The 12,751-nt window shown below is 29.9% G+C and overlaps 2 protein-coding genes and 1 long non-coding RNA gene across 27 annotated transcripts; 1 reads left to right on the top strand and 2 right to left on the bottom strand.

Moving 5' to 3' along the window:
* Positions 1 to 675: 675 nt before the first annotated feature.
* LOC127062010 (uncharacterized) lies at positions 676 to 1,997 on the bottom strand. The gene is made up of 2 exons (XR_007781046.1): positions 1,158 to 1,997; positions 676 to 1,060 (listed from the first exon to the last, which is right to left on the bottom strand). It is a non-coding gene; the product is annotated as an uncharacterized LOC127062010 (long non-coding RNA).
* A 92-nt stretch (positions 1,998 to 2,089) lies between these two features.
* On the top strand, positions 2,090 to 12,378 carry LOC127061861 (40S ribosomal protein S9). Of its 22 annotated transcripts, XR_007780988.1 has the most exons (10): positions 2,091 to 2,450; positions 2,588 to 2,836; positions 2,908 to 3,114; positions 3,192 to 3,353; positions 3,442 to 3,635; positions 3,719 to 3,810; positions 3,898 to 4,585; positions 5,752 to 5,811; positions 5,883 to 5,952; positions 10,446 to 10,612. XR_007780988.1 is itself a non-coding variant. In XM_050989401.1 (8 exons), the coding sequence occupies exons 1-7, from the start codon at positions 2,346 to 2,348 to the stop codon at positions 3,969 to 3,971; spliced, it is 1,083 nt and encodes a 360-aa protein (XP_050845358.1). In that variant the 5' UTR covers positions 2,090 to 2,345; the 3' UTR covers positions 3,972 to 3,984; positions 5,883 to 6,395. The 22 variants fall into 22 exon arrangements, 5 of the variants coding, with proteins under 5 accessions (XP_050845358.1, XP_050845296.1, XP_050845329.1 ...); XR_007780996.1 differs by lacking the exon at positions 5,752 to 5,811 and having other exon boundaries at positions 2,090 to 2,450; positions 3,898 to 3,984; XR_007780994.1 differs by lacking the exon at positions 5,752 to 5,811 and having other exon boundaries at positions 3,898 to 4,008.
* Positions 6,346 to 9,764, bottom strand: LOC127061931 (mitochondrial glycine transporter-like). Of its 4 annotated transcripts, none has more exons than XM_050989460.1 (8): positions 9,484 to 9,764; positions 8,919 to 9,394; positions 7,623 to 7,741; positions 7,457 to 7,541; positions 7,193 to 7,372; positions 6,926 to 7,097; positions 6,595 to 6,854; positions 6,346 to 6,519 (listed from the first exon to the last, which is right to left on the bottom strand). In XM_050989460.1, the coding sequence occupies exons 2-8, from the start codon at positions 8,970 to 8,972 to the stop codon at positions 6,493 to 6,495; spliced, it is 897 nt and encodes a 298-aa protein (XP_050845417.1). In that variant the 5' UTR covers positions 8,973 to 9,394; positions 9,484 to 9,764; the 3' UTR covers positions 6,346 to 6,492. The 4 variants fall into 4 exon arrangements, with proteins under 4 accessions (XP_050845417.1, XP_050845408.1, XP_050845433.1 ...); XM_050989451.1 differs by having other exon boundaries at positions 8,919 to 8,966; XM_050989476.1 differs by adding an exon at positions 8,744 to 8,786 and having other exon boundaries at positions 8,919 to 9,763.
* Positions 12,379 to 12,751: the final 373 nt, after the last annotated feature.

Here is a 12,751-nt window from a genome sequence, read left to right as displayed (position 1 = left end):
AACGCTAGCAACGAGAAAATATTGAAATCTACGTAGATTTGTACGATATATTCTCTTCTCGTTTTTCTAAAACGTAATAAGAAAAAAAAAAGATAATTAAGAGATAAAAATTATATCTATATTTTTTTATAGATATTTTTTTTTTCAAGCATCCAATACGTTTCGATATAAAATGTAACTACGTCGAGTGTTGTGTAAAACGAAATACGAAAGAAAAAAATTTTAGAAAATACAAATATTTTAGGCACAATCTTCTCATGCATTCAATACGTCCCGACGACGTTAAAAGTGATTACGCAAAGTACTGTTTGAGAAGAAATGCAAAAGAAAAAATAAATAAATCGGAAAGTACAAACATTACGTTATACTTTAGGCGCCATTTTTTCTTGCAATCAATACGTCCCGACGGTGTAAAATGTAACTACGCAAAATACTATGTAAAACGGAATGCAAGAGAAAACAAAATAAATAAAAAAATACAAAAATAATATTATACCTCAGACATCATTTTTTCTCATGCATTCAATACGTTCCAAAGATATAAAAAGTATTTATGCGAAGTGTTGAATGAAACGTCATTAATGGTAAAGAAAGGAAGCAAAAAAAAAACAAAATAAAATTAAAAAATAGAAAAATTATATTTTAGCCGGCATTTTCTCCTGCATTCAATACGTACCAACATGAATCTACGTAAAGTAGTTGTATTTCGTAAGTTTATAGGAAGCATCATTAACGAGGAAGCAAAATTACGGTTTTGAGTTCGTCGTACGGAAATTGCAGTATATTTTCTATTTATAAGCTGTCTCTCTTTCTCTTTCTCTTTTTCTCTCCCTGTGGAATGCGCGTCCATTATTTGAAAGTTAGTTAACCGGAGGCGTCTGCGACTCTTTTCTTCTTTCTTCTATACGATTTTGTTGCGTCGCAGCTCTTTCTCTCTTTCTCTCTCTCTTTCTCTTTCTTTATATATATATATATATATTTCATCCACAAAATGAGATATTCACCGGGTATGTTCCTTCATTTGATTATTTTTCATCGAAATAATACGGAAAGCTTCTTTCTTCGAACGGAATGAAAAATATTCTTTAAACGATTGAAAGAGACAAATAGATTATACTTATCAACATATACAAAAAAAAATAATCTTATCTTCTAACCTTTTTTCTTTTCTCGATTTGTTTGTATTTCTGACATTGTTATATGTCATATGTATGTATGTATGTATGTATATATATGTATATGTATGATTCGAAAAATGATTTTTAATTTACGTATTAACACCATTAAAAATTCTACTAGAATATTTTATCGATTTACGACAATTTTTTATCGCAGATACAGACGCCGTTGATTCGAATTAAAGTTCGCAGTATGTAATCGCATTTTTATTGGTTTTCAGATTAATACATTATGATTAGATTGGTAGAACTGTATGTACTAAACGATTGTACAAAATAACGATGTTTCTATATAATTACCAACTATCATTGTTTAATAATTTTATTTGTTATGTAGGAAAGTCTTACAATATTGTTAAATATACAATATTATACTGTAATTGTTTACATTTGTTGAAATTTTGTTCGGAATATTTTTATAAAAAAAAAAAGAAAGAAAGAAAGAAAGAAATATCTATCGATTGATATGATTGGTCTTTTTTCTGATTGAGCTGACCAATCAACTTTAAGTTTAAGGTAACCTCAATGTCTTCAGTGACACGTAAATTCATATGCTTTTGATATTGCCTATGTGATGATTGATTTAACCTTGTTTATATATCCCATGCAGGTATATTCTGTAGCTAAATAAGAAAACGCAAAACGATTATAATTGATACGGAGATTTCAAAAAGCTTCGCTTCCAAAACTATAATAAACGATTCATTTTATTTTTCTATATAACCTCTCTCATATCAAATATTAGACTCTATTAACTAGATGGCCTAACTGACACGGAATATATAGATCTCCTTGGTTTCTACCATTACAGCACCACAACATCACGTGACTGATTGCTACAAAATATAGTTCTCTTTGATTACAGCGCCACAGCGTCGCGTGACTGAAGCATCATATCTGTTTACAACGCTAGTGTCATCTACAGTGTAAAAGTGTTTGTAAAATTACCGAGTCTTATCATCGTTCTCAGTGATCCGTTTATATATTACTACGTGGAATTTTTCTAAACGTCGTTAACATTCAATTATTTTATCGTTCGCCTTTCGTTTTGTTCGAGTTTCCCGAGAAATATACCGTTCCGTTTGTAGCCATTAATGTCATCTGGACGACATTATCCGACGTTTTGAGTTTTCACCTAACGTTCGAAGTTGAGTCATTTTTTGAAATATGGCTGCTGCCGCTGCTGCTGCTTTACTTGATGAGCTTATGGGAAGAAACAGAAATGTGCTTCCCAATGAAAAACCGAAGGAACTTAATTGGGAGGATCCTGAGGTATGATTACGTTAATAAAATTAATCTTTCGTTTCTTTCAACGAACACATTATTTGTGTTCGATCGATGCTTTTAATATCATTTTAATGGTTAATTTCTTCGTTATTTAATCAGAACTACGCTTTATTTTTTTATAGTTTTGCAAATTATATTTGGTAAAATTCTGTCCTCATGACTTGTTCGTAAATACGAGAGCTGACCTTGGAGCTTGTTCACGAGTACATGACGATGAAGCGAGAGAACTTTTTGAGAAAGCGCCATACTCGTATCGTAAACAGCAATATGAGGATGAATTTATTAGATTTTGTCAAAGTATGTTGAACGAGGTTGAAAGAAAGATTGTCAAAGGCAAACAACGTCTTGCTCTTATTGGAAGAACAGAAGCGGTATGTATCCGATCGTTATTAAGAGTAATATAAATTATTAAGGTTTTTAATGTTATTATATTTTTTTTCAGCCTACTTTAACTCCTGCACAGACTCAAAGAAACGAAGAACAAATAGCTTTACTCACAGAGAAGATAAATAAATTAGTAGAAGAGGCAGAACAAAGTGGAATTCAAGGAAATGTAGAACAAGCTCAAGGCCTAATGAGACTTTGCGATCAATTAAAGGAAGAACGAGAAACCCTTAGAAAGTCTAATGATAATAGTCATTATAATCAAGTATGTTTTTAATAGGACTCTTCCTTCTTTATAAATATTGTTTCAAGTATTTTATTAAATATTTAATTTTCTATTAGACTGCTGAACTAGCCGCTGCTCAAGAAAAACAAATGGAAGTATGCGACGTATGTGGCGCTTTCCTCATTGTGGGTGATGCTCAACAACGAATTGATGATCATTTGATGGGTAAACAACATGTGGGTTATGCAAGATTAAAAAGTGCTCTTCAAGAAATTATGGTACATTTAAAATCAGATAATGTTTGTAATGATTAACGTCAATAACTAACTGTTTTTTAAATAAATGCAAATAATTTGTTTTGTATAGAATAAACGTGAAAAAGCAAGGGATGAAAAAGAACAGAAAAGAGAAGAAGAGAGAAAACAGAGAGCACGTGCTAACGAAGAACTTGATAGACGAAGAAGAGAAAGTGACAGAGATCGAGATCGAGATAGAGAAAGAGATAAACGTCGTAGACGTATAGACGACGACAAGGGTAGACATGACTCGGGAAGTCATAGGTTAATATTTAAATAATTACATGATATATATTTAAAAAAAAAAAAATCCAATTGCCAAATTCTTGATAAAATTTGTTTTACAGGAATTCTGGACATAGAAGTAGAAGCAGATCTAGAGAGAAGCATGATCGACATCGTGATGACGATAATCATCGACGTCATTCTCGTGATAAAGGTACGAAAAGTTAATCAATTTTCGAAATTCGAATAAAAAATAACTTATCCGTAATGACGTGATATAGATGCGTTTAATCGTTTATAGGAAATCGGGATCATCGAAGTTCCAGTCATCATAATCGTCGTCGCCATCGATCTCGAAGTCGAAGTCACAAGTAACTACTCTTGATTGGTTAGTGAGTGAGAACTAAGCCAGGTATGCACTAAACAGTTAACGATATATTCGTCTCATTTACTGTACAGGTTCTTTACCAGGTGAGTTTCATTAGATGCACATAATATGTACATGATAATTATCTGTGATTTTGAAGAATCGCATACAGTCACAACGTACCAGTCTTTGATCCTGCCTATTAATTGGAGAAATGCTCTTACTAAATTTCATATGGACCTGATTGTACAGCATTTTATTTTCAATGTGACGAGCTCATTCTATGTAACATATAGCTTGAAAAAGCTGCATCGAGGTAATGTCGAGCAAGGAGTAGTAAAGTCGTTCACAAAAGAAAGGTATATTTATCATGTAGTACTATAGATATTGTCTACAGAGCAAGATAGGAGAAGGTATACCTATGCTTGCTTTGATCGGTATAATGTCTTCATAGGTTAAATACAGTAAATCATTGTGTAATATCAACGACTGCATAGCTTTTTTGTCGAAAAGAAATTAGTGGTTTAGTGGAGGAAACAGTGCCTACTTCCGTAGACCTGCAACGACAGTGCCCTGTGTGACTGTGACTATACAAACCTAGCTTCTGCTACGCATTTCTGAGGTATTTATATCGGAATGATAATACCAAACATGTCCTTTTCTTAGGAAAGTTAGACTTTTTTGAAATTGATGATGTTTATTTTTGGAGTGATACTTCAGTGCTAGTGCTTAAAGGAAATGATAACAAAGTCCTGCTATTACTTTCCTTACTTCCTAATTGCAGTTGATTGGAGCATTATCAACATGACTTTCAATGATAATTTATCTGAGAGTTTTTCGTTTAGGGATATATTAATGATATCTATGAGAACAGAAATTGGATAGATCAATTGTAGTACTTTCAAACTTCGAACTTAAATGTTCAGAGTAACTTTCCTGTTATTTCCATAGCCAGTGAGTTAAAAATACGAAATTGATTCAATTGTCATCATAAATATTATACCAGTATTAACTGATTATTTAAACATTCGTTTTCCTCTATTTGATAAGGAATTTCTTACTACTCCCCTTTTTACAATTTATGAGAAATGTGTATCATATGCAATATTTTCTTCCCTCCTTGCACGTGTCACTTTATTTACACTTTTAGTTCTTAATGGTTAGGGTGCGGGCAAAATTATAATTTTTATAAATGGGTGAAATGATTATTCTTTAGCATTATCCTACATCAATCAAAAGGATCACAACAGAGGCCATATGGATCATAAATTGAGCTGCTCCTAGGACTTCCCTCATTCATATATAGTCTCATATTATTCAGTTTGCCATGTCCTTCGTTTCAGCTTTGATAGAGAAGATACATATTTTATATATGTCTTATATTTATACAACTCATTAATGATATAAATGTTTCTTTATTATTACATAATCTGCTTTTTAAATATTTACTTACAGAAATATAAAAGTTTACTCTAATAAATTTCAACTTCAATATTATCATTATGTATTGCAGCACAGAAACGTTTTTATGTGTTGCATAATTTAATTAGTATCCTATAACACATAGAGATAGAAATATCGGATTTTAGATCTAAAATATGAACTAAATGTCTTTTTATAAAATTGATTTATTTTATTTTTTCTACTATTTTTTGACGATAATCATAAATCATAATGGGAGAAACATAAATTTTTATAATTTTAAGGCTGCAATCAGAATGATACTTTGAATTTTATTAATTGCTTACTTATGCATATAATTGAAATATAATATTATTTCTGTTTAAGAATTTAACATAATGAGGTTAACAACAGCTACAATAAGGGAATTATGTTAATCGTTTGAAAGTAATTGCGATTCGTATGAAAATGATATTTGTTAAATCTTAACTTTTAAAACATGGATTCTCTATTTTCAGAGCGAAGACAGGGCAATGGGAATAACCAGTCCGACAGATCCACGTGCACTCTGCTTTATGTATTATTAAGGTAAAGATTTTGCATAATCTTCACATTGAAAAGTCATGAATTTTATATAAATGTGGATGAATTTATTTAAAGTACTTTACGTCATTTTAACGAATCATTAATAATTGCTGAAAATCGGCCTTTAAATAATGCGTGAATGTTATTTTATTGCAATTTTATTTACATCTGAAAGTAATTGTTACATTACTATACATACCAATCAAACAAGGTAAATTGTCCATAGGTTACGTTGTAATACTCGTAATATTGTTATTTGAAATTAATAAAATGAACCTGAGAAAGAACATAAAAAAACAATCATAAAATGCAGATAAAGATTAGTTTAAAAAACCATTAAATGACTGGTATTATCTTGTACACTTGTATTATAAAAATACATATTTAACTAGGTAATCTATAAAAATATATAATTTATTAAATAAATACAAATATTGATAATACAATGAGCAATACGTTGCATCTTTCTAATACTGTATATAAATAATTGTTCACATGGTATAAAATTTTCTATTTATACCAATCAACATAATTTATTAAATTTTATTTTAACCCAATGCTTCGTGTAATCTGTAAAATTGAAGGGTGGATTCAATTATGTGAATAATCAAATAATACCAAAAATTTGACTTAGTATAAATATACCTGTTCATAAACAGTCCAAGCCATCGTAGTCATTAGTGTTCTTCTTAACATTCTAGGTACAATTCCTTTAAAATATCCTAAAATTCCATATTTTTTATATACAATATAAGTGGCACTGTAAATAGTTTTAAATTCATTCGGATAAAGTTGCATCTTCGTTTTAATAACATCTGGTGGATGCGTTACAATAGCAGCAAAAATTCCTGCTAAAACCCCACAGCTGAAGTGCACTGGTACAGAGGCATTCTGATGAACGAGCTCTAAGAAATGAAGAGTGCATATTAGCATTTAAGAAGATACTTTTAATAAATTTATTTTCACTATAAGCTACCTGTATGAGCAGCTACTTGTTTTAATTGTGTATAAAATAATAGATAAAGACCACTGTATGGTGCATCGCGAAGTAATGTTGGTACTAGGCCACTGGACAGGCCTTTAATACCTTCTTGCCTATATATAAGCCTTAAAGCTTCTGCAACGCTATTATATTTATAAACGCCGCTCTATAAAAATATTATAACTAAATAATATAGAATATTTTGTAAAAGCTAATACATAAATGCATCATATTGGAATGTTACTTAATGCAAATTTGTACCTCAAACCGCGTTTTAACAACAGTAATTGGGATTAATAAACCACCAGACATAGACCGAGCCGTAATACCTAACGATATAGCTTGTAGAGGTGTTAGTGGTTCTTCTAGCTGTAATGTATGCTTTAACCAGTCCAAAGAGGAAAAGTAGAGTCCAACACCAGGGATGACTCTAGTTATAGACTAAAAAAAATAATTATTTCTTTATTCTATGCAATTAGCATATTCATTTTACATATTAGATATACTTTGCATTGTATTACTTACTGGTGTCATACCACGCCATAATCCAAATATATTTTCTTTTTTTATTATATGTACAATTGTTGTTAGCATCCCATTTCTTGTTGGTCTGTAAACAGTTACGCGTGATAAATTTATATCTAATGTACGAAGTAGATTAATTTTATCAATAATCTTGTTAGTTACTTACTCAACATGAGTATTGACTCTGCTTTGTAATCTAGTTTTAATTAAATCCAATGGTTGAAATAGAATTGTTGAAAAAGTACCAGAAAATGAGCCAGCAAGAAAAGATTTTAATACGGGATACTGTAAAGATATATTTTTTATTTTATTTTTTTCTTCTATAGTCACAAGCTAGTTAATGTGTAAACGCTTATATCAATCGTAAAATTAATTAATCAAGTTCATTGTGTAATATAATACTAAATTACAAATATTCCAGCTTTTATCACTTAAATTTATGTCTTTATACGTGATATCTCGCACGAGTTTCCTCACGTGAATAGTAATCTCATTCAAAGGTCAATATAATTATCTTTATAATGCAAGCTCTAGGGTCATCTTTCTCAGAATTGTCATACTTTTGCGAAGATAAACATATATTGTTCGTGAACTTATTTTTGAAATAATTGATAACTGCTATTTTTTATAATAAAAATTATTTATCAGGGTTATGAATAAGATGACAAAACTATTTCATGTCCTATTATTCATAACATTTGGATGATATACATGTAATGTATGCTGGTATTGATTTGGTACTATATCCACTATTTTGAAATTAACTGATCATTATTTGAAAAATGATCAAAGAATATACTCGTCTTGTGACTTTCAATTTCGACATAAGCCGGATGATCATAGAATACAAATATTTTTAGATAAACTATTTTTAAGCTAACTAATCTTTATAACTAATTTTTAGATAAAACTATTCTTTACATATTACTTTGAGTAATGTGTTCAATAAGTAATATATAAATTATTTTTTTAACACAAAAGAATATATTATATATTCTATTTATGAAAATTTACTTATACATTGCATACAATTCCGTATATTATATTCCATGAATACCGACAAAGATATTTATAAAGATATATATACAAAGATATATATACAATATATACAAAGATTTATATAAATTTCAAATGAAATATAAATAATAATATTGTAACATATATTAAAAAGTAAAACAATTTTCAATTGCAAATTTGAATGCAAAAGATTTACAATCATAAGATTTTATGTGCCTTTTATGCTATTTTATTATAAAAAAATATCAATTTTAAAATAATAATACTTACGGCTCCTAAAGCCTCCATTTAATATTTAGTAATTGATTGGAAGCTTGCGAAATATAAATTAAGAATCACTATACTCTAGCTCTTATTATGCAGCAAATCAATAAAATAAAACCTTTCTTAACTGTCTCGTGCCACTAAAGATACTGAAGTCATTTAAAGCGTGACGAATACTTACTTCCTTGGTTATCTGAGTTTCTCCTCTCTCCAGGTCAATTGAATGACCCTGCATATCAAAGTACTGTCATATAAAAATATCAAAAAATACTCGAGAGAAACGTGATTTAAACGTGACTTAGTAATAAACGTAATATAGGAAGTTCATTATATATTGTTGAGTTTATAATCTGTTACTTTTTTATAAGTAGAAATGACTAAGAGTATTAATGTAATTTTAATTTTAGTATAATTTTACTTGGTCTCATATCATTAGATATGTTACTATATTAGGAAATAAGATTTCATAATAATCTTTTATACGTCAATAGATATTAAACATTATAATCTGAACAACAAAATATTATTGTATATACGAACTTGTTATAGCACTAACATATTTTTAATCCACGAGAAAAATGTAATTTCCACAGAATGTTCAAAAATTTTATTAGATTATCTAGATTTTCTACTGAAAACAGACGTATTTATCCGTCACTGGAATAAAAGAAAGAATAACGTGTACATGTATTCTAAACTTGATAAGTTGATAACATGGAAATGAATAAATTAAACAAATGTCTTACACGTATCATAGCGATAACAAAGAATAAATAAATACTAAATTCTTTAGAGAATATAGATTAGGTTATCTCTATATTTAATCTCATGCTTTTGTTCACCGGCTATTTATGATGTATTATAATTGAGGCATTGTTTAACAGCTTTTGCTTTAATTTTTTATGTTTTTCGTTTATCCGAAGTATGTCGCGAAACGTTTCGTCATTCAAGGGCATTTTTAATAAGTTACATTGGTTGTATCTTAAGAGATGTACAACACACCATTTTCTTCTTCTACTACTATAGTCAAGATCTGATTATTTTACGTTATATTATTTATTACTTATATTTGCGATTTAATGATTATAAGTATTTCTTTAATTATTATATTTATACATATTTCTACGTACAATTGATAGACAATAAAATTATATTTTGCTTTGAGCGAAAAATAATAAAACGCGTGTACAAAATATTTGTGAGCAAAGCATTCATCGTTAATGTTTATCAACCAATAGTTTTTGCAACGTATTGAATAACATTAAAAATGTTTTTGTATATAACAAAGAATATGAGAAATAACATAAATAAGAATTAACGTTAGCAACGTTGAATTATTTCGATAATTAAAAATTATATAATTATTTATGATAATATAAATACTTTTAATTAACATTAAAACATTGATTAGAATTATGATGAAATAGAATCTTGACATACTTTTTCAAAGAAATAGCGAATAATAATCAAGAAAAAAAAATACAATTAATATTAGATAACATGAATCTGTGATAATTGCGAAATTAATTTTCGCAATTCTATTTGTTTATTTATATAGTTTAAATATTATTAAATATATTACGAAATATCATATTATGAAATGTAATATTTAAATTATATAATTACGATATTAAAATGTATGTATGTTTCCATTATCTTGCAAATCATAATTAAATTATAAAATGCATATCTTTCTATTTATTTTCAGGAGTTAGAAAAATGACCGCAGGAGGTGCTGCAGTAGTTTCCGGTCGTTCGCGATTGGCTAACGTTGGCGCTGCTTCACGCTTGGGAAATGATTTCCGGTTTTAGTAGGCTCGGCCATTTTCGTCGGTGTCTCGGTACCGTGTGGTCGTTGCTTCAAGCGTGTTCTGAGGTAAGATAATTTTAATAATTATTTTGTTGTTAAACGTTTTATAATTGTTATCAATGTGTGCTTATTGATTTCTACTTTAAGAATTTATATTATTTTGCAAGAAATTATATATTTTTTATCTTTAATTCCGTCTGAAAAAATTTGTCTAGAACGTGGTCGCCATTTTGATTGCTAACGTTTTTTTTTTCCAATACATTCTCGTTCGAATCACCACGTGGTTTTTACAAGTATTCGTTCTTTTCTTATATTAGGTAACGATCTTTCGATAATGGTGAACGGACGAATTCCTTCGGTCTTTTCGAAGACCTATGTAACTCCCAGGCGGCCTTATGAAAAGGCACGTTTGGATCAGGAGTTGAGAATTATCGGTGAATATGGTCTTCGTAATAAACGTGAAGTATGGAGAGTCAAGTATACGTTGGCCAAAATTCGTAAAGCTGCTCGAGAACTTCTTACGCTCGAAGAAAAAGACCCAAAACGTCTTTTCGAAGGTATATATTTTTCAACATATTTTATTAGATTTTTAGATTATAAAGTTTTTAAAAATTATAGAATATGTTTAAAAGAAGCGTAGGGTATTTCAAGGTTATATGATGAATTAATTCTTTATTTTCTGACACCTCTTGACCTAACAATTTTGAGGAGTATATTAAGTTCTGAGATATTAGGAATCTAAATATACGTATGATAAACGTTAACATATTATTTCTTTCTAACAATTGTCGATTGTTTTTAGGTAACGCATTGTTGCGTCGTTTAGTGAGAATCGGTGTGTTGGACGAGGGACACATGAAACTCGATTACGTTCTCGGTTTGAAAATAGAAGATTTCTTGGAAAGACGTCTTCAAACTCAAGTATTTAAATTGGGTCTTGCTAAGTCTATTCATCATGCCAGAGTTTTGATCCGTCAACGTCATATTAGGTGAGTTTTTAAAAATGCATGAATATAAATATCTTTTGTAGGCTTATCGTAGCCTTAATATTTGGGCAAGAAATATCTGTAAATTTGCGGATAATTTCTAATCTTTTAAGGCGAGATAAAACGCCTGGTTAATCTCTGGGCAAGGATAATTCTTTGTCTAGTTTCATCCCAGGAGACAAGTCGCTTATGTCTCAATCTGTGATTATTGAAGCGTATATTTTTGCGTATCTGATTCATGTAAGGACGAATCGTCCGATGCTATAACAGAAAATTTTTGCTACTGCAGATGTCAGGACAGTTCACCCGATTGATCTCCTGACTTGACCAATAATATAAAAACTTGACTTCAATTGAATGGGGAACTTCTGCATATGTAACCGAACGACTGCGAATAATTAAAAAATTTGAAGCTACTTTATTTCACACAGGCCACTTAAATGTTAGTTAAATATTAACATTTAACGTCTGTTGATATTATTGGAGCATTGAAACTCTTCATCCTTATTCGGTATTGTGCTCAAGTTTAACATTTTCGAGACATCTAGCGATAAAATCCATTCATTGGTGTAATAGTGATCGCAAAGTAATCGATTTTGTAGAGGGTTCCGAATGATGGTGTATCGTTTCAGGGTGCGCAAACAAGTGGTGAACATCCCCTCCTTCATTGTACGATTAGATTCGCAAAAGCACATTGACTTCTCTTTGAAGTCTCCATTTGGAAGTGGCAGACCAGGCCGTGTAAAGAGGAAAAACTTGCGTAAGGGCTCTAGTGGTGCTGCACCCGAGGAGGAGGAAGATTAAACTATGGATATGATACTTGAATAAAAGTGATGTCGAATGTATATCTCTCTATGTTCAAGTTAGGATTCCTCTGAGATTTTTCTGATTTCCTGATTTGTTGTTAGCTGTTTGCTGCTTTGCATACGTTTTCCTTATCCTGTGCAGTATCTAATAAATAATTTCTCTGTGTATTTCCTCGTAATCCAAAGTAATCCATTGATGCTTCGTTCTAATGGTTTATTTGTTGTCCATTGCTAACAAAGTTTGGAATCATTTATGTTCTTCTTTCCTAATCTTTTCCTAATAGTTTGATAAACTTCCAAATATTTTAAGTGATTCTTTCCTCGCAAATATTTGTCCTTTCCACAGAATTTTATCTTCCTCGTTTTATCTCTATTAAGTAAGTTATATCTCGTTGGTAAGAAACGTAATAAC

Source organism: Vespula vulgaris, chromosome 1 (genome assembly GCF_905475345.1).
Source record: "Vespula vulgaris chromosome 1, iyVesVulg1.1, whole genome shotgun sequence".
NCBI classification, from domain to species: domain Eukaryota; kingdom Metazoa; phylum Arthropoda; class Insecta; order Hymenoptera; family Vespidae; genus Vespula; species Vespula vulgaris.
Note: the sequence above shows the minus strand (reverse complement) of the source record. Positions and strands in the feature narration are given on the sequence as shown.

Bases quoted from the DNA above. Each gene is read 5' to 3' on its own strand.
- LOC127061861 (XM_050989401.1), top strand. From the start codon at position 2,346: ATGGCTGCTGCCGCTGCTGCTGCTTTACTTGATGAGCTTATGGGAAGA. The intron at 3,354-3,441 runs GTACATTTAAAA...TGTTTTGTATAG, and splicing joins GTGCTCTTCAAGAAATTATG to AATAAACGTGAAAAAGCAAG. The intron at 3,811-3,897 runs GTACGAAAAGTT...AATCGTTTATAG, and splicing joins ACGTCATTCTCGTGATAAAG to GAAATCGGGATCATCGAAGT.
- LOC127061931 (XM_050989451.1), bottom strand. The intron at 7,373-7,456 runs GTAAGTAATACA...TATTTTTTTTAG, and splicing joins TATGGCGTGGTATGACACCA to TCTATAACTAGAGTCATCCC. The intron at 6,520-6,594 runs GTATATTTATAC...TCAATTTTACAG, and splicing joins CTTGGACTGTTTATGAACAG to ATTACACGAAGCATTGGGTT.